The sequence below is a fragment of the Aphidius gifuensis genome, linkage group LG2 (genome assembly GCF_014905175.1).
Source record: "Aphidius gifuensis isolate YNYX2018 linkage group LG2, ASM1490517v1, whole genome shotgun sequence".
Classification (NCBI taxonomy): domain Eukaryota; kingdom Metazoa; phylum Arthropoda; class Insecta; order Hymenoptera; family Braconidae; genus Aphidius; species Aphidius gifuensis.
In genome coordinates this window covers 30,289,162-30,308,996 of record NC_057789.1, presented here as the reverse complement: position 1 = coordinate 30,308,996, position 19,835 = coordinate 30,289,162, and the positions used below count along the sequence as shown (strand labels likewise).

At 26.8% G+C, this 19,835-nt stretch overlaps 5 protein-coding genes across 17 annotated transcripts; 3 read left to right on the top strand and 2 right to left on the bottom strand.

The window, feature by feature from the left end:
- The first annotated feature begins 27 nt into the window (after nucleotides 1-27).
- LOC122850296 (probable ATP-dependent RNA helicase ddx56) lies at nucleotides 28-1,691 on the top strand. Of its 3 annotated transcripts, none has more exons than XM_044149457.1 (3): nucleotides 28-196; nucleotides 807-965; nucleotides 1,029-1,691. In XM_044149457.1, the coding sequence occupies exons 2-3, from the start codon at nucleotides 831-833 to the stop codon at nucleotides 1,422-1,424; spliced, it is 531 nt and encodes a 176-aa protein (XP_044005392.1). In that variant the 5' UTR covers nucleotides 28-196; nucleotides 807-830; the 3' UTR covers nucleotides 1,425-1,691. The 3 variants fall into 3 exon arrangements, with proteins under 3 accessions (XP_044005392.1, XP_044005390.1, XP_044005389.1); XM_044149455.1 differs by having other exon boundaries at nucleotides 49-196; nucleotides 764-965; nucleotides 1,029-1,535; XM_044149454.1 differs by lacking the exon at nucleotides 28-196 and having other exon boundaries at nucleotides 717-965; nucleotides 1,029-1,687.
- LOC122850276 (putative neugrin-like protein DDB_G0288135) lies at nucleotides 1,675-3,847 on the bottom strand. 2 transcript variants are annotated; one of them, XM_044149421.1, is made up of 3 exons: nucleotides 3,123-3,290; nucleotides 2,861-3,047; nucleotides 1,675-2,778 (listed from the first exon to the last, which is right to left on the bottom strand). In XM_044149421.1, exon 3 carries the CDS (start codon nucleotides 2,745-2,747, stop codon nucleotides 1,704-1,706), a length of 1,044 nt encoding a protein of 347 aa, XP_044005356.1. In that variant the 5' UTR covers nucleotides 2,748-2,778; nucleotides 2,861-3,047; nucleotides 3,123-3,290; the 3' UTR covers nucleotides 1,675-1,703. The 2 variants fall into 2 exon arrangements, with proteins under 2 accessions (XP_044005356.1, XP_044005355.1); XM_044149420.1 differs by having other exon boundaries at nucleotides 2,861-3,847.
- A 377-nt stretch (nucleotides 3,848-4,224) lies between these two features.
- Nucleotides 4,225-19,161, bottom strand: LOC122850228 (protein lingerer-like). 8 transcript variants are annotated; one of them, XM_044149315.1, is made up of 7 exons: nucleotides 18,908-19,161; nucleotides 17,971-18,819; nucleotides 7,142-10,473; nucleotides 6,452-6,661; nucleotides 6,249-6,371; nucleotides 5,837-6,166; nucleotides 4,225-5,762 (listed from the first exon to the last, which is right to left on the bottom strand). In XM_044149315.1, exons 1-7 carry the CDS (start codon nucleotides 19,140-19,142, stop codon nucleotides 5,529-5,531), a joined length of 5,313 nt encoding a protein of 1,770 aa, XP_044005250.1. In that variant the 5' UTR covers nucleotides 19,143-19,161; the 3' UTR covers nucleotides 4,225-5,528. The 8 variants fall into 8 exon arrangements, with proteins under 8 accessions (XP_044005250.1, XP_044005251.1, XP_044005252.1 ...); XM_044149316.1 differs by having other exon boundaries at nucleotides 6,452-6,622; XM_044149317.1 differs by lacking the exons at nucleotides 17,971-18,819; nucleotides 18,908-19,161 and adding exons at nucleotides 10,637-10,841; nucleotides 12,376-12,503 and having other exon boundaries at nucleotides 7,142-10,522.
- LOC122850304 (prefoldin subunit 4) lies at nucleotides 12,775-13,911 on the top strand. Its single transcript, XM_044149464.1, has 4 exons — nucleotides 12,775-12,974; nucleotides 13,058-13,162; nucleotides 13,324-13,440; nucleotides 13,517-13,911. The coding sequence occupies exons 1-4, from the start codon at nucleotides 12,936-12,938 to the stop codon at nucleotides 13,667-13,669; spliced, it is 414 nt and encodes a 137-aa protein (XP_044005399.1). The 5' UTR covers nucleotides 12,775-12,935; the 3' UTR covers nucleotides 13,670-13,911.
- LOC122850259 (SET and MYND domain-containing protein 4-like) lies at nucleotides 13,949-16,371 on the top strand. Of its 3 annotated transcripts, none has more exons than XR_006373629.1 (6): nucleotides 13,949-14,234; nucleotides 14,307-14,766; nucleotides 14,840-15,126; nucleotides 15,223-15,467; nucleotides 15,551-16,121; nucleotides 16,208-16,371. XR_006373629.1 is itself a non-coding variant. In XM_044149389.1 (5 exons), the coding sequence occupies exons 1-5, from the start codon at nucleotides 14,048-14,050 to the stop codon at nucleotides 16,046-16,048; spliced, it is 1,716 nt and encodes a 571-aa protein (XP_044005324.1). In that variant the 5' UTR covers nucleotides 13,949-14,047; the 3' UTR covers nucleotides 16,049-16,371. The 3 variants fall into 3 exon arrangements, 1 of the variants encoding a protein (XP_044005324.1); XR_006373628.1 differs by having other exon boundaries at nucleotides 15,184-15,467; XM_044149389.1 differs by having other exon boundaries at nucleotides 15,184-15,467; nucleotides 15,551-16,371.
- Nucleotides 19,162-19,835: the final 674 nt, after the last annotated feature.

Genomic DNA, 19,835 nt, shown 5'->3' with positions numbered 1-19,835 from the left:
TTGTCTATACAATAACATCAAGCATCAGATCAGTCAGTCAGTCAGTCAGCGAGTGAGTGAGTTAGTTGGCAGAGTGCAATTCTCATTTGTCTATTTAGTTTTGATAATAATATTCATTTTAATCAAATCAAAGCATAATATTATAATAGAAGAAGAAGAAAAAGAATAGCATTTTGAAATAAATAAATAATACAAGGTGCGTTTAATATATAATTTAATTTCTATTACTTTCTATGCTCATTTTATATATACCTATTATTATAATTTTATTAATTATAATAAATTTTATATTTTTTTATATATTATTCTTGTACCTGTGTTTGTTGCTGATGATGATAATAATAATAATTATGTATATATATGCAAAATGTTTTTTTTTGGTGAGTATATAAATGTTGTGAGAAAATAAACGCTGAAATTTCAAGACACAATATAATTATTTGGGTCAAAAAATAAAACATACTATTTGCACCAAACCAAATAATGTACTTGTAATAAAAAAAAAAACAAGCACAATCGATTTTGTTCCTTATAAAAGCATAATATTATTATTATTATTATTAATATTGTTAATGTTTTTTGCAATGAAAATATTTATTCATTATATCTAATGTATCATCAAATATGGATTGTCTGATAAAACTCTTGTATAATCACACAATACATAAATAATAATAATAATAATAATAATAAATATTTAAAAGTTAAAATAAAAATTTTTTTTTTAATCAATAATATAAATGACCTTTTATGCATTGTCTAGATATATATATAAAAAATTCATACTTGCAACAATGAAATATCAGCTAGTGTCAGTCGATTTTGTTAATATGGTTTTTACGGCAATAACATATTTGGCACTTGCCGGAGTTGGATGGATTTTTTTGCGATTGATTCAAGCTTGTTTTTGGCTACCAAAACAATTGAAAAAACAAAATGACATTCAACAGATGCTCCAAGACAAGGTACATGAAAATTTCATATTTGATTATTATTAAAATATTATTATTAAAATGTATAATATGCAGGTTGATAGTTATGAAAAGTATATATTGGAATGTGAAAAAAAAGAAAAAGAAGCTGCTGAACAAGTCACTTTACCAAATGATAATGATGATGATGATAATGATGAAAATGTCGTTGTAGAAAATCAAGATAATCAAGCAATTCCAATTGATGAAAAAAAATGGAAAGAACGTCGTGAATGTCTTGAAATGTTAAAAAAAGAATTAAAAAGAGTCAAAGAGGGTGGTGATATGTATGACTGGGATTGCTTACTTGAAGATAATGAAAAAGACGAAGATGAAGATGATGCTGATGTCAATGATGATGATGATAAAAAAAATAAAAATAAACCTTTGGGTAAAGAGTTACTAAATGATGATGCCATTCAAACAGATGATAAAGATAAAAAATATCAATAAATTAATTTTTGTTTTTTTTTTAAATTTTTGCTTAAACAAATAAATAAATATACTTATTGAATGAATAAAAATTATTATTTAAATTGCCGAAAATGCTCTTCAAGCATACGATCCGTCCATTATCATAATAAATGTATTTTATTTTTTTTTTCTTTATCGAGTGCTTTGCTTTAATAGAAAATGAAATATATATAAATAATAATTGTATTTTTTTAATTGTCCAAGAGTGGAGTGAAAAAATAAAAAAATATTAAAATTTAAAATTAATTATATTTATTATTATGATTTTAACACAGGTACTCTGTACAAAAATTCACCATCCCAATCATAATATTTATCTTGAACTCTGAAAGTAACACCTTCTTTGGCTTTACCTTTGGGTATTTTAATAAAACGTGGATAATCATCTTCACTGGATGATGATGATGATTCAATTATTTTTCTTTCAATAATACCAGTTGTCGGTGAATTTTCATCAATATGTAAATTTGACATGGCAATTGATGTTGAATTGTCATCATCATCATCATCATCATCATTTTCACATGGTAATTCAACATTATTGTCGTCTATCATAGTTGTTGATGTTGTTGATGTTATTGATGAATCAACTAAATCAATTTTTTTTTTATATTCTTCAATTAATAATTTATTTTCTAATGATATATCATTGTTGTTGGTATTGGTTTTAGATAATTTATCTATTGAATGTTCTAAAAATTCATCAAATGTCGTATACTGTTGGTCTTGTTTTATTTTATTATTGGTAATTATATTATTTTTTTTTTGTTGTATTATGGTTTCATTATTTTTATTAGCATTACCATCAGTTATTTTATATAATAAATTATCATCATCATCATTTGATTTTATTTTTTTTAATTTAACAGCATCATCATCATTATCATCATCTTGTAAAAGTGATATAAATAATTTATTTTTTGGCTGAGGAAATACTGGTTTATCTTTAACAAATTTATGTGCCAAAGATTGTAAAGCTTCAAAATCAATTTTTCTGTCTTTAAATTTATTTAAGTGTTGTGCCAACATTGGGTCCAGTGCAAGATCTCCTTTTTTAAATTTTTCCCAATTATCAATGACACTTTTATCATATTTGTTTATTGTATTTATGTTATTTGGTTTCCACTTTGTTTTTAATATTTTTAAAATTGTCTGTGGTAATGCAGGAAAACATTCAGCCAATCTATCTGGTGACCATTCAATTTCATCTTGCTCATGAAGACATCGAATTTGTTCTTTCTCTGACCAAGTTAAAAAACTTGGCTCTTTTTTGTCAAAGTATTTTGATTTAACCATTTTCATTTTTAATTTTTCCAATTCATATTTTGATTCTCTAAAAAATTTATTTTATAATAATTATTATTATTATCATTTAATTAATTAATAAATCAATAAATAAATCATGCAATAATTACCGTTCAAGTTGTTTATGACTTTTGTGAATACCAGTAAAATCAGCTTCATCTTTATCGTAATCATTATCAAAATCATAATCATTTGAATCTTGATCTGTATTTTGTGAATATAACTCGTTTTCTTTAATATTTTTAAATGCACTTGCATTTTCTTTATATGATTTACCATGTTGTTTACTACGATAACCTCGAATACCCAAATACATTATTGACTTTAAAGTATTCATTATTGTATATTTGTATATGTATAAAAATTATATACCTTTTTTGTTTCTTAGCAAAATTATGAATGCTTGTTGTTAATATTTATATTTAATAAATAGTTGTACTTGTTGATATATGCACCATGTATGCATGTAATATGTATGTATGTACACCAATCAATAATAATCTCTCTCTCTCTGTCTCTGTAGTGTAGTATGTGCGCAGGTGTGAGTTGATATTTATATTTTTTTTTTGAGAGAGAGAGGTAAAAAAGATAAATTTAAAATATAAAACTAAAATTTTTTGTATAAACAAACTTTTTTATATTTTATTTATTATTATCGTTATTACTATTATTATTATTATTATTATTATTATCATTATAAATACATTGTTTTTGTAATTCAAGTTTACATACATTGTACATTAATTATTTATTTATTTATTTAGTTATATTTATACACAGTAGTTTATTTATTTTTTTTCATTTATTTCTCATTTTTTTTTTCTTCTCACTATTGTAATTAATTTATTATTATTATTACCATTAGCTAAATGGCATTTTTATTAATTGATTAATAGTTTTAATGAAAATACAAAAAATTATTAAGGTATGTCAATTATTGTTATAAAGAGAAAAAATTTGAAGCTTTTATTTTTTATTATCGTCTTTTTTTCTCATTATTCTTGTCAATTGATTCTATTATTATTATTATTATTATACTGTTGCACTTTAATTAAATATAATATAATTTTACATTATAAATTTTGTGTTTTTACCTCAGCATACAACCAACCACCACACATTTACTTCATTAAAAATTATCATTTAGAAGGAAAATTTAAAAAAAAAAGTCATAATAATTTTAATGAAACATAGAAAATAGATTAAATAAATAATTCAACAATTAAGTATGTAGTATTTATCTGATGTTTTTTTTAATTTACATTGATACATATAAAATGTATCATTTACAACGCCCAGCAATACCAAATTTTTGGACATCAAAATAATTATTAACTAATATTGTGACAACAAATGATGGTCCAGCTATTTAATTATTATTTTTTCTTCATAATAATAATAATAATAATAAAACAAAGATATTATTTTACAAGAATGCAAAATTTAATTCTCATCATTGACGGACAAACGGATATTTTAAAAATGGTGTTTTTTTTTTTTTTTTCGATTTTATATAAAAAAAATGGTACGAAGCCTCGTCGTGATTCACTACGTGTGTCGTCAGTAAGACAATACAGTCTTTAAATCTTATTCCATGGTTATCACATTCCTACTAATTTTTTCTTTTAATTTATCAATTATTATTATTATTATTATTATTATTATTATTATTATTATTATATCCGTTATCATGTTTATTAATTAATTCATTATTATCATTATCTTTATTATTATTATTATTATTATTACTTATCCAAAAAATAAGAAAGTAAAACAATGATTACTGATAATTTATTTGTCATTTTAATGAAATCAAAGACAAATGGTATTTCACAATAATAATTTAATTTTTAAGACTCATTTTGTTTGAGTGTAATTTTTGAAAAATTCGTATTTTTATATTTAATAACATAATAACAATAATAATAATAATAATAGTAGTAATAATAACTAATTTAAATAAATACCGATATGAAAATCACTATGATTATCATTATCATCATCGCTATTGTCTTTTTTTTTTTAAATTTTCTAATAAAAGTAAAAAAAAATTATTATGTTGTAGAGCAAGATAAACATACTCAATAATAATAGTAATAATAATAATAATAATATGATAATATAATGAAAAAAACGTGGGCTTTTTGTGGCCAACAGTCTTAATAAATTTATGACTCAAATAAGAGTGATTTTACACTATACAGGAAAGGTCAATGATCGCTTCAATATTTTTTATTTGTATTTTTTATTTTTGCATGCCTAGTTCTAGTATTGTTTTTTTTTCTTTACAGCCAACAAACTGATTGCTCAATAGTTGTCGTCAATTTTGTTTTTTTTTTTTTTTTTTTTTCTTCTTCTTTTTATCATTATTTTAATAATTTTTTTCTACTTAAATCAATGCAATTGCGACTTACAAAAGAATCAAGACAAAGAAAATTTTTCATAATACATAACCATTTAATATTATCATTAAAGTGTATGCGACCAGCGGGCCCATCACACACGCACGCACACACACACTCACACACACATCGTCTTTTTCATAATTTATATTTTTTTTTGTCGATACAAGAAAAAAAAAAAAAAATATATATATATATAATAATGAAAATATTGTTTTTTTTTTTTTTTTTTTTTTCATTCAACTCTCTCTAATTTTTGTAATTAATATGTGTGTAATCTCCGGTCAATCAATCAGTGCCCGCTTTGTTTGTTTGTTTGTTTATTTATTTGTTTGTTTGTTTGTTTTGTTATATTTTCATTATTAAATACAATGAATTAATTACCACCAGTCCAGTATGTTGAACTGTAGCCTGGTTTGGCTTGGCCTTTGTTTTGAGAACTTGTGTTGGATCTCTGACCAGAGTTATTACCACCATCTTGATGCAAAGGTTGATGAATATGTTGTGGCAATGTTGAAATGTAAAGATGTGGACCACCATAACCACTCTGATTACCAGTCAAATTAAATGGTGGTGGAGTTGCTGAATGAAAAGTTTGTTTATCATAAGACTGAAAATAATAAAAATAATATTAATAACATGTATTTATTTATTAAAATTATTATTAAATTGAAAAGGACATACATTAACTTTACTTAATGCAACATGACTTTTAGCATACATGTTTGCACCAATATCAGCAGCTGATGATGCTCCTGAATTATTGTTAACAGCACAAGTACCACCATTTCCTCCACTGCCACCACTACCAGCACCACCTCCTCCACTACCACCACCACTTTTTCCAGTTTGTGCTCCAGCACTATAAGCACTACCAGTATTTTTGTATTCACCAGTTGGTCCAGCATTTGTAATGGTATCATAAGTAGCACCACCTCCATAACCTGATCCATAAGTACCTGGTTTTGTGCTATAAGCACCACTGTTTGTTCCAGCATTACCAGGTGTCATTTGCTATTAATCAACAATGATTAATTTTATTTATTATTTATTATTTATTATTGAATATTAAATATTGAAAAATAAAAATACTTACAGAATACATTGATGGACCACCATATTGAAAACTTCCTGGCATTATTCCACCACCATAAGTAAAATATGCATAACCCGGTGGTAATGTTGGATTCATAATTGGCTGTTGATGCTGTGTTCCAGTCTTTTTTTTTATTAAAAAGATTTATAAATAAAAATATTTAATTTTATTTTTTATAATAATAATAATAATAATAATAATACCTGTTGAGACATTGTTGATGGTACTGGTGATGCATTGCTGTCATTTCTTGTAAACCTTCCATCACTCATGCTTGTATATGCACCTTGTACACCTTGAACACTTTGAACACCTTGAACACCAGATAAAGTATCGCTTCTTCCACCTCCAAGACTTGTTACTGGACCAGTTGTCTGATAACCCAATGTTGTATCATAGTAACCAGTAGTTGGCTGCGCGTTAGTCAAGGAAACGAAACACAAAACTACATGCATACACTTTGTACTTAAAATAATACATAGAGAAAAAGATGATGATACCATTTCCAGTAGCTACTACACAATTTCTAATGATATTATATTCTCAAAATGTCTCAAACATTAAACATTTATTGTTAAATAAAAATAGATATTCAACTAATCATCAAGTAGTTGGAAAAAATAATAATACTTTTAAAATAATGGTAATTTCAAATAAATTTATGGAAATAAATAAGTATAATTTTTTTTAGCTACTACCAAGATCTACCAATAAATAATAAAATAAATAATCAACTCAATAATATTATTATTATTATTGAAAAAAAAAAAAAAAGAAAGAAATAAATAAAATGATAAATAAGTAAAAAAAATAATATTGTAATAATAATAATAATAATTATTATTATGATTATTATGATTATCATCTATTATTTATTTTTATATTAAACTGACCATGTGTGATATTCTCTGTTGCATCAATTGAAGTTCTTCGAAGCTGTACATTGGTTGTTGATAAGCTGCATAAGGTAGACCTTGTCCCATAATATATTGATGACCAAGCATTGGTGTCATATTATTTGTTGCAGCACCTGAACCACCAGTATTACTAGCAGCAACAACACCACTTATTCCAGTCACAGTATTACTTACATTATTATTATTAATACCACCACCAGCAGTAATAGCAACAGTTGTTGTAGTAGTACCACCACCAACAACACCACCACCACCACTACTATTTGATGATGTATTTCCAACACCAACATTTGTACTTTTTGAAGTTACTGAATTAGTATTTGTAACTTTAGTTTGTAATGCATTGCCAGTTATTGATGATGATGATTGACCTGTTGTTGCTGCTGCTGCTGACGATGAAGATGATGAGGATAAACCAAGTGTTGCTGATGTCGTGACTAGTGAACCACCACTATTACCACCATTTCCACTTGTTGCAACATTACTATCATACTGTGATGAATCTTTATTTGATCCAGTATTTAATTTGTTATGAGTATGAGATGTTGCTGTGGATGATGATACTTGTTGTTGTTGCTGTTGCTGTTGCTGTTGTTGTTGTTGTTGTTGTTGTTGAGAATTATAATTTCCATATGCATTGACATATACTTGGTGTGTCGCATTATGATATGCATTATTAGCATTTGCTTGGGGTGTTACATTATTAAATGTCGTTACACCAGATTGTTGATAGGCCTGTTGCGATGATTGAAAAGTAGTGGTATTGCTGTTGTTATTGTTGTTATTATTGTTATTATTATTTTGGTAACCAGCTGTACCTTGATAAGTATTATTATTGTTATTGTTAGGAGCAACAGTGGCATTAACAGTTGCTGGATGATATTGTCCACTTGTAGCACTATTATTACCACCTCCAACAACACCACCACTAACAGTTGTTGTTGTTGAAACAAATCCACTTGGATAATTTGATTGATTTGACGAGGTAGTTTGATTATACACTGTAGAGTTGTTATTATTATTATTATTATTATTTGTTGGTGTTGACGTTGTTGTTGATGATGATGATGATGATGTTGTTGTTGTTGACGATGATGATGATGATGATGATGAGGTTAAATTATTGACAGATGGAGTAGCTTGATTAAAATGTGCATTATTTGATTGTGGATAAGACGGCGTGGAAGAAGGTGTTTGATTTGTATTGTAACTTGATTGACTAACTGGTGTTGCAGCTGTGTAATTATTAACATTACCACTTGTTGCTGATGAAAATGATGATTGTTGTTGTTGTTGTTGTTGTTGAACTGAACCTTGAATATTATTTGATACACCAGTTCCTGCATTTGCAACAGTTGATGCATATCCACCATAATTTGATGGTAAATTTGATGTTTGATACGAATTTGTTTTTTGTGTTTGATATACAGCTGTTGATGTATTATTATTATTATTATTATTATTGTTATTGTTATTACCAACAACACCAGTTGTATTACCATAAATAACTGTTGTTGTTTGATTTGATGCACCAATTATTTGAGTTGGTGAATTGTAAGTATTTGGTGTTGTATTTACTGATGAAATAGCAACATTAGCATTATTAATATCAAGAGAATTTGTTTTATTTGATGAATTAACATTATTTGTTGTTGAAATTGTTGCTGGAATTGTTGTTGTTGCTATTGCTGATGCTGAAGCTGTTGTTTTTGATGGTAATGACAATGAAGCTTCATTATTCATTGGAACAGGATATTTATCAGCAGATGTTGATGTTATTGTAGTCATTGAATTATCAAGACTACTTGGATCACTGCTAAATTCAAGTGCACCAAATTGTACATCAAGCAAACTCGTATTATTATTGTTAACAGGATCAGCTGGCATTTCAACAGCTGTTGATGGTATTTTAGATGGTGGAGGTACACGTGGACGTTGTTGTTTTATTTGTTGTCGTTGTGGTAATGTTGTAAATGTTGGTGGTATTGCAATTTTATAATTTTCTGATGACTGTTGAGTCAATTGAGTTAAATATTGACTTTGAGCAGCAGTCAATGCTCCACCACCAACTGTAGATGGTTGTTGTTGTTGTTGTTGTTGTTGTTGTTGTTGTTGTGTCATTTGTTGAATTTGTTGAGTTGGCATACCAAGTAATTGTTGTCCAGTCTGTTGTGTTGGCTGAATTAAAGATTGTTGTTGTACAGATGATGGTGGTGGATGTCTAAGAGATTGTAATAATTGTTGTTGTGGATGTTGAGAAATATTTTGTAAACCTTCATTTTGTAATTGTTGTTGTTGTTGTTGTTGTTGTTGTTGTGGTTGTGATTGTGGTTGTATAGATGATGTTACAACTGATTGTTGTTCTTTTTTGACTTCCTCCGTTGTTGATGTCTGATCACTGCCACTATTTAATGTACTTGGTGTAAATACTTTAGTATCAGCCAAAGAACCAGTGTATTCTTCATTGTCCCAATCTTCAGATGGCTCAACACTATTCCATGAATCAGTTTTTTTGTTATGATCACTCTGTTGTTGTTCTTCACTTCCAGTCCAAGTATCAATTGGACGATTAAAGTTATGAGTACCACCACGACCACGACCTCGACCACCACCAGCAACACCAGTACTATTACCAACACCAGCTGATGCTGAAGATGATGGATCTCTATTAGCATATGTACGAGGACCAAGACCTCGTCCTCCACCTCTACCTCCTCTACCAGATCTAACAGGTCCACCTCTACCACCACGACGTGCAGCACCATAATTACCACCATTGTCTCGTCCACCACCACCACCACTTTCACGTTCTTCTATATTTCTTTCATTTTCTTTATTTTCACGACCACGCCAGCCACGATTGTCATTAGCATGATGACCACGACCACGTAAACGTGGTGCTCCACCACCACGTTGATTACGTCTTTCTTCCCAATCACCAGTGGCATTATTATTGTTGTTGTTGTTGTTGTTGTTGTTGTTGTTAGAACCACCACCACTACCATTATTATTATTGTTGTTGTTGTTGTTATTGTTACCTCCACTAATATTACCTGATGATTCATCTTGATCACCAGATTGATCAATATTTGTTTTGGCACCACTTGGTTGACGTGGTTTTTTCTTTTTGACTTCCCATTCAGATGATACACCCTCCAATAAATCATTAACTGCTCGATCAAAGTCACCATCACTATCATGAAGAGCCATAATAACTTCATCCATTGACCGACGTGTTACTTCCATCATTTGTTCATATTGTTCTCTCAATGCAGGATCATCTATACCACCACCACCACCACCACCACCTGATTTTGAAGCCATTATTTGTGCATGTTTTGTTTGATCCTTGTGAGACTATGATGTGTTTGTATATAAAAAATAAAACAATATTATTATTATTATTATTATTATTATTATTATTATTATTATTATAATATAAATTTTATAATTTTTTTTAAAACAACTAACCTGTCCTTTTTCATGCTTAGCAGTGTCTGATGACTTTGAATGATGATCTGATTTTGCATGTTGTTGAGATGACTTATTTTTATTGGCGCCTCTGCCACCACCTGAGGACACCAGCGATTTGTTGCCGGAACTCATATCCGTATATCAACTAATTCACCCTTTTCCAGGTCAATTACACTCGCTATATACACTTGCTATTTACAATCTGTAATTAAAAATACAAAATTATTATTTAATAAATGAATTATTTGTTTAAATTATTCTTCTACAATATTTTATCATAAAAAATACAATTTTATAATAAAACAAACAAAATCATTGATGATAATATTCAGTCTTGATCTAAGACAATAAATTTACCAATTGTGATTATTATTTATTGTGTAATTGATTGATTAGTTGATTGATATAAAATAAAAAAATAAATCAACAATATAACCAAGTTGACTAACTAAAAATTGTTGTTTGATTGAAGCAACGCTGAGATTATTTCTCTAGTTGACCGCGACCATGTGCACGACAGACGCCATTTTTGTGTAATATAATTTTTCCATGAAGGTTTACTCTATATGCTATATACTTGATGATACGCATATATACATACCTATATACAAACACAAAGCAAGGAAAGCTGGACAAGGAAAAAATAGCTAATAAATATTATAAATAAAAAGAAAGAAAAGAGATAAATATAGAGTTAACAAACTTGTTGTCGTTGACCGAGAGACAAATAATATTTTAAATATACCTAAGAGAAAATAATTGAAGGTTGACTCACAGACTCATCGTAATTCGTAAACCAACCATTAACTGCATTAAAAGCATATTAATTGAATTTTAATGTCAAAAAAATAAAATAAATAAACATTCATAGATACCTACATAATTAATAAAATTATTTTATTATTATTATTAAGAAAAAAAAAAAAAAAAAAAAAGATTGTCTCACCAAGCCGTGTGTGTGTGTGTGTGTTTGTATATGCTTTTTTTTTTTCTTAGCTACGTACCGACTTTTTTTAAATTTTTTTATTTAAATGCAAATATTATTTATATTAAATCAATAACAACTACAAAAACTCACTTGTATTATTATTACCTAAATTAAAAAACAGCAATACATATATTAATACGTGTGTAATTAATAGTATAATAATGATTAATAAATATTTAACAAACACTGTTTAATCATTTATGTACTACTCACTACTACTCTACTAAATATGTGTGTGTATACACTATTTATTACACGTATATGTATATAGGTAAATGAGCCACACTGAGCCACACAAAAAAAAAAGAGAGAGAAAGAAAGAAAGAAAGAAAAATGAATAATAATGGCGGTTTTACAACAGCAGCAACAGCAATAATTTTGTTGGTAGACGTAAAAAAAAATTGGCGTGCCCAATGTTTTTTGGCTTTTTTTTTTTTTTTTTTTTGTTTAACAATAAATATATGTACTTCACAATAAACATGTACTTGAATTAATTCAAGATTATTACGACGAAAATTCACCACATTTGTATTTTTGACATACTGCCAGCTATGTATTTGTATTAATTTTTTACCTGATTTGTTATTATTCTATCAAACACACAATTTTTATTGAAAAAAAAAAAAAAAAAAAAACACCTTTAAATAAATATATTTATTACTTGTTAGCATAGGAGTAATAATAAAAAACTAAACGTAAATATATATACGTAGGTATATAAATCTATATACATGTAATATATTCGTACCTGGTTAAGAGTGCGCCCAAAAAACTCACAAAACGCATCCACTAACCACAGCAGTATTGTGTCACGTGATCCAGTGTATGAGTGTGTAAATACTGTGTATGTATGTATTTTATTTTAGTAATTTAAATATCATACATTATTACCACTACACCAACAAAACAATATTCTAGATACGATGCGCGCAAAAAAAAATGCAAAAAAAAAAAAAGAGAAAGAGAGAAAATCACAAATTCACAAATGCAAATATTTGGCCAATAAAAATTAAGTTAAAGACCGGCATTATGATTCTTGTCATTTTATTGGTTCATCCTATATAAAAAAAATAAAAAAGTCGCTTTTTTTTTTTTTTTTTTCTTTTGTTTGCAGCAATGATAAATAAAAAAAAAAAAAAAAAGTACTTTTTCCCCCACCCCCCTACATCATATTTATTGCTATACTGTACATTTTAACCAATTTTAACGTGGTTAAATATATATTTTTTATTTATTATAAAAAATAGTGATAACAAATAAAAATATTAATTATTTAATCACTCGAGTGAGCCATTCCAAATATTAACCATGACTGGAGGAAAAAATACTCAGGGTGCTTTTCAACCGGTAAATCAATATAATAATAAATAATTATTATTATTATGACAATTTAATATTACCTATATTATTATATATTATTAATTTTCTAGGATTCAGATATTCATATATCATATGAGGATCAACAAAAAATCAACAAATTTGCTAAACAAAATGCCCAAATGGATGATTTCAAGGAAGAACTCAAAATAAAACAGGTAAGTACCTATATTTTTCAAGTGTTGATCTCTTGTTGCTATATTTGGTCACACATGACTAAATAATAATAATAATAATATGAAATAAATTAATTATTAAAATATCATAACTTGTAGCAATAAATACCTAATAATTTTTTTTTTTTCTGAAATATGTTAAGAATGACTTGAAGAATTTGGAAGATGCATGTGATGAAATGGCATTGATGGATGATGATGTCAAAGTGGCCTATCGTATTGGTGATTTATTTGTTAATCAAGATCTTGAAAAAACTCAGGTTTGAATAATAATATTTATATAACATTTAAATGAATTTACAATTTACATTTAATTATTTATAAATGCAATAACAGAAATGTCTTGAAGAGGCCAAGGAAAAAAAACTTGAAGAAATTGCTGAACTTGAGAGTAAATGTGCAGATCTCAAAACAATTATGACTGATCTTAAAGTTTCACTTTATGCTAAATTTGGCAGTCACATTAATTTAGAAAATGAAGAAGATTAAAAATGCTATATTATTATTATTATTGTTATCATCATCAATCATTTCATTTAATAAAAGAAAACAATTTGAAAATTAAAAAGAAAAAATTTATTTTATTATTATTATATTGTCAACAAGTATTTTCCATCAGTCAATGATTTTTGAATGATTGCCAAATAATTTAAGTAACAGTTCAAGAAGAATGTTATACCTGCAAGATAAATAAATTAAATAAATTAAATAGAAAAAAAAAACCACTAATCTATCCAGTGTATTTTTAAATGTAATTAGAGAATCCTCTATTGCTTCAACATTAGTTGCTATTCACTCATTTGAGATTATTCTAACAAGACGTTAATACTTTTTTTTTATCATAATATAGTAAATTAGCATTAAACAATGGATGTTATTCAAAATATAATATTAACAATAAAAGCAAAAAATAGTTCACATGTTGGCTATGGTCTTCAGAGTGAGTTTGAATCTTTGGTATGTGGTGTTTTACAAAATATGGCTAAATCACCAATGCCATTATTGAAAATTGAAAAAAAAAATAATATTGATTCAGTTAAATACCGAGCAGATGGTAAGTTTATGTTTTATCAATTGATTATTATTTGATAATAATATGTAATTATTACGTTATAATATATAATAGGTAATGAATATTTTGTTGGTGGTGATGATAACAGAGCTATCGAGTCTTATACTAAAAGCTTGGCATATGCTGATACAGATTTAAATAAAGCATATGCTTATGCAAATCGTTCAGCAGCTCTTTATCGTAAAAAATTATTTAAAGAATGTATAGCTGATATTACAAGAGCAATTGAATTAAATTATCCTTTGGATAAACGTAATAAATTGGAGGAACGTGCTGCTAAAGCAATTGAAGAAATCAATGATAATGATGAAAATAAAAATAAAAATAAAAATTTAAATTCAAAAGTAATGTCAGTGCCTTATGGAGCCAGCAATGAAGCACCAGCAAATAGTGCAGGTGTTAAAATATCATATTCACATGATTATGGTAGACATCTTGTTGCAACTTGTAATTTTAAACCAGGTGATATTACGACAATTGAGCAACCATACTGTTGGGTCATTTATCAAGACAAGTACATAATTAAATATCTACATATAAGTAAATATTATTGTTGTTGTCACTAATATATTTATTTATTAATATAGATTTTATACACATTGTCATTATTGTCTTGAACGATGCTTCAATTTAATACCTTGTTCAGAATGTCCAATTGCTCAATATTGTTCTCCTGAATGTAAAAATTTATCATGGGATATTGGACATAATATTGAATGTTCAATTTTAAGTGTATTGATTAATTTATTAAATATGGATGAAGATAAAGTACGAATGGTCATGAAAATAACACGTTTACTATTAACAGTTACATCAAATGGTACTAAAATTAATGAATTACGAGAAGATTTAAAAATTGCTGAAAAAAATTCAGGTAAATAAAAATAATAATATCAATAATAATAAATAAATAATTTATATTATATTAAAGATGTTAGAACAGCTGGTTTTACTGATAAATTCATGCTAGATAGTAAAAGTCCAAGATCAGCACTTAGTTTGGCAACAAATGTTACAACAAGACCTCTTATTGGAATAAGTGCATTTGCTTGTATATCAGCATTATCAATTATGTTAATTTCAACACAAACAACTTTTTTTGGAAAAAAATTAAACATTGAAGAACTTAAATATCTTAATAAATATCCAGATATTAAATTTTGTGGATCTTTACTGCTTAGAGCTTGTGTTATAACATCATCAAATTGTTTTTCTGTTGAGTATATTCATTTATCTCTCTATTTTTTTTGTTTTATATAAATATATAAATAATGTTAAATAAATTATGATTAAACCAGATTCAACCAGAACCAGGTATTAAATCAGGCTCAGGTTTATATGTTGCTCACAGTTTATACAATCATTCATGTGCTCCAAATACATTTAGACATTTTCAAGGATTAACGATGATTACACGAGCTGTTGAACCAATTTATCCAGGTCAACAAATATTTACTGGCTATGGTGCTGATTATTCATATATGCCAAAAACACAACGTAAAAAAAAATTAATGGATGAGTATTTTTTTGATTGCAATTGTCCAGGTTGTATAAATGATTGGCCAACTTATAATGATATATTAAAAAATCATATTGGTTCAATATCAAATAATAAAAATATTGTACAACAATTAAAACCATTTAGAAAAAGATTAATTGATAATAAATTTGATATTGAAGCTGTCAAGGAAGTTATTAATATTCTTCATAATCAAGTTAAAGTTAAACCATGTGAAGAAATATTACATGCAGTACATTATTTGAGAACTTATTATTTGGGTAAATTACATAGTTAAAAAAACCAATGCTTATTTGCTTATTTAATATTTATTATTAAACGCTTAATTTTTGAACAATCAATAATACGAGGTACATGCCATCATACTATATTATAAATTAATTATTATTATTTTCAAATGATTCATTGATTGATTAATTTATTCATTTATTTTTAGATATTTTCAAAGAGCATCATATATGCTTCATTCAATTTTTGTTCAATTGTCATCCCAGTGGTATTTATATCGACAACCAACAATCATATCTTTATGTATCCATTTTCAAATAATTTATACCTTATTTTTTTGTTGTAATAAAAAAAAAAAAAAAAAAAAAAAAATCAATAATAATAATAACAATATGTCAATTATATTATGTGTATTATGATTATTATTATTATTATTAATAAAATCATCAAATAAACGATACTTGTTAATTATAATAATAATTATTATTATTAATAGTCATATATATATATATATATACGAATATATAAAAAAAGAAAAAAAAAATCACAATGACAGTAATTATTAATGAATGATAAAACTTATTGAATGCAACAATTAATAATTATTAATTATTTAAAATCGATTAATATTTGAGTATGCAGCAAATAATGGTTGAGGTGTTGAAGATGCTGTTGTTGTTGATGCTGCTGCAGCTGTTGTTGTTATTGATGATGATGATGATTGATTTTGTGAATCACCAATACTTTTTAATAAATTACCTTGTAATAAACTGTCAAGTGCTTTTTGTACAGTTGGATCATTAAGAAGAGGTGAGGGTGTCACACTACTTGTTGATGTTGTTGAAGTTGTAAGTACTGTTGCACCTAAATAAAATCAATCAATCAATTAATTTATTTATAAAAAAGTTTAAAATTTATAAAAAAAATGTTAATGACCTGTTGTCCAATTTTTAGTTGCTGGAGGTACTGGAGTTGGAATTGATGCAACTGTTGTTGTTTCTGTTGATGTTATTGTTGTTGTTGTTGGTAGTGGTGATGATGATGCTGGTATTGTTGCTGTTGTTGTTGTTGTCATTATTGTTGGTGCTGCTGCTGCTGCAACTGTTGCTACTACTGATGGTATTGTTGATTCATTATTGGGTTTATTACTATTTAATATATTTAATATTCTTGATTGTAATTCAGCTTGTTTTGGATTTGATACAGCAAGTGTTGTTGATGTATGTATATCTTTAACATCACCAAGTTCAATTTGTACTTGTTCTTCACGTTTAATATCAAGATATTTGAGTACTCTGTCATATTGTAATACAGTCAATTGATGATTATCAGCAAGCATATTTAATAATACTTGTATTGCATCTGGATGACGATTAGCAGTAAATGGTATATTAATTGGTACACTACGACCACCAGATTTATAATTACTAAAATCACGTGCAATAAGACTCAATGCATCTTCGACAGCCATATTTCTGTGTTCTTGTGGTAAACCATGAAGTATATTTAATGTCATTGAATGATGATCCATATTTATTGGTGTTATAACAACAGCATATAAACATCCACGATTAGCAATATTACCAAGTACACGATTTAATGGTACTTCTTCATTTGGAAATAATAAATCAACAGTTAAATCCATTTTTTTTAAACGTGCCTCAATAGCCTCAGCATATTCAGTCAATATTTTATTAACAACAATTATTTCACAATCATTTTTATCTGGTTGTAATGGCATTTGTGGCATTTGTGGATAATCAAGACCACCACCAATACCTGATCTTCCAAATGGTGTCATACGATCATCAAAAGGCATACGACCACCACCACCACCACCACCCATATTATTCATATCATTATTATTGTTATTATTATTATTATTATTATTAAATGCATCACGATGACCAAAATTATTATTATTATTATTTCCTCGTTTATTATTATGATCCCATTTGTCATCATTATTACCACCACGATTTAATGGACTTCTATCACGATAATTATTACCTGATGAATTGTCACGATTTTTATTACGATTTTTACCACCTCGATGACCTCTTATTCTTGATGATGTTGATGAATTACTATTATTATTATTATTATTATTATTGCTTCCTTGATTTAATGATGAATTTTGATCATTATTGTTACTATTGTTATTGTTACTACTGTTGTTGCTGTTTGGACGATTTTGTTGTCCATTATTCATTGAATCATCATTTGCATTTGCATTATTATTATTACTACTACTATCATCGTTGCCACCAGTGAATGATTGATTATTTGAAATTGCATCGTCTTGTTGACGATTTTGACTGACATTATTATTATTATTATTTGATTGATTTTGTTGTGAATTAAATGAATCATTGCTATCTCTATTCTGTTCTTTAGCACTATTATTGAATGAATCATTTTTACGGTTTTCAGCAACATCTTGACTTTGATTATCATCATTAAGTTGATTTTGATTTTTTGATGATAATAATGAAGTAGAAGTATCTTTTGGCTGATCTTCAAATTCATTTGATTCTGACTTTTGATTTGAGTCAGACAAGCCAAAACCTTGTTGTTGTTGTTGTTGTTGTTGTTGTTGTTGTTGATTGGCATTGTTATTTCCACCATAGTTTGATTGATTTTTTTGTTGAAAACTTTGATTTCCACCACCACCACCACCACCACCACTACTACCAAATGAATTATTACGAAATTGATTATTATTATTGTTTCTGGGACTAAACTGATTATTATTTGAATTTCCTGATGACTTTGAATTGTCATTACTTCCTCCACCATCCTTTTTTGCTGGTTTTACATCTAAAATTATTAATTTTAATAATAATAATTATTATTATTGGCAAAAAAATAAATGTAAAAATAAAATACTTGTTGATATTATAATTACCGATTCTTCTGCCTTTAAACATTTGTCCATTTTCATTTTGTATAGCTGCTTGGGCTGATTTTTCATTTTCAAATTGAACAAAACCAAATCCTCGATTCATCAGTGATCCAATGATAGTTCCATACTTTGAAAAATGATCTTCAAGTTCATTTTTAGTCATATCATCTGTTTGAAGATGACCAACAAATATACGACAACTTGCTGTTGTTGGATCTTTCAGGAGTCTAGCCCCCATTTTTAGTTTTTTTTTTTTTTTTTTTTTTTCAAAACTGCAACAATAAAAATTTGTAAAATATTATCTTATAGATAAAATTATTCAATTGATTAATTAATCAATCAGTCAACTAATCAATTAATTAATTATTTAATTAATGTTTATATGTAATGTATAGGTATATATGTGTGTGTGTGTGTGTGCGTTATGTGTTTACATATATGTAAAGTTTATGTCATCACAATCCTTTATTTATTCATCATAATAAATGTCAAATACCTTAATTTATATTTTTTTTTTAAATTCAATTAATTTATCGCTTATATATGAATATATTTTTACTTTACTATGTTGCGTTTGATGTGTATCTAGCCAAAATATATATTAGCGAATATAGCGAGTGCACAATTTATGTATGTATAATGTATACAAAAAAAACCAATTTTTTTTTTATGAACGCACACATGATGAGTTAAATACTGATTTCTACACACACATATATATATTTACACCGTCAACACTCAACAATAATAACTATTATTATTATATATTTTTAAGGTGGATCCACACTTTCTATATATACTACTTGCTTAATGCTTTATAAATTATAATTTATATTTAATATTTAAATAATAATAAATAAAAAATATTTTCAGGCTAACTTTTAATGTTGTTTATTTATCAAACAAAATATTAGATAATAATTTGTAATTA

Excerpts from the sequence above, each read along its gene's own strand:
- LOC122850228 (XM_044149315.1), bottom strand. The coding sequence starts at position 19,142 with ATGGGGGCTAGACTCCTGAAAGATCCAACAACAGCAAGTTGTCGTATA. Across the intron at positions 10,474-17,970 it reads AAGTCCATTAAATCGTGGTG|GTGGTGGTGGTGGTGGTGGT; the intron begins GTAATAATGATG and ends CTTCAAAATCAG. Across the intron at positions 6,372-6,451 it reads CATCAACAATGTCTCAACAG|ACTGGAACACAGCATCAACA; the intron begins GTATTATTATTA and ends ATAAAAAAAAAG.
- LOC122850259 (XM_044149389.1), top strand. The coding sequence starts at position 14,048 with ATGGATGTTATTCAAAATATAATATTAACAATAAAAGCAAAAAATAGT. Across the intron at positions 14,235-14,306 it reads AGTTAAATACCGAGCAGATG|GTAATGAATATTTTGTTGGT; the intron begins GTAAGTTTATGT and ends AATATATAATAG. Across the intron at positions 14,767-14,839 it reads TGGGTCATTTATCAAGACAA|ATTTTATACACATTGTCATT; the intron begins GTACATAATTAA and ends TTATTAATATAG.
- LOC122850304 (XM_044149464.1), top strand. The coding sequence starts at position 12,936 with ATGACTGGAGGAAAAAATACTCAGGGTGCTTTTCAACCG. Across the intron at positions 13,163-13,323 it reads AAGAACTCAAAATAAAACAG|AATGACTTGAAGAATTTGGA; the intron begins GTAAGTACCTAT and ends AAATATGTTAAG. Across the intron at positions 13,441-13,516 it reads AAGATCTTGAAAAAACTCAG|AAATGTCTTGAAGAGGCCAA; the intron begins GTTTGAATAATA and ends ATGCAATAACAG.
- LOC122850296 (XM_044149454.1), top strand. The coding sequence starts at position 741 with ATGACCTTTTATGCATTGTCTAGATATATATATAAAAAATTCATACTT. Across the intron at positions 966-1,028 it reads AACAGATGCTCCAAGACAAG|GTTGATAGTTATGAAAAGTA; the intron begins GTACATGAAAAT and ends TATAATATGCAG.
- LOC122850276 (XM_044149420.1), bottom strand. The coding sequence starts at position 3,087 with ATGAATACTTTAAAGTCAATAATGTATTTGGGTATTCGAGGTTATCGT. Across the intron at positions 2,779-2,860 it reads AGTCATAAACAACTTGAACG|AGAATCAAAATATGAATTGG; the intron begins GTAATTATTGCA and ends TAAATTTTTTAG.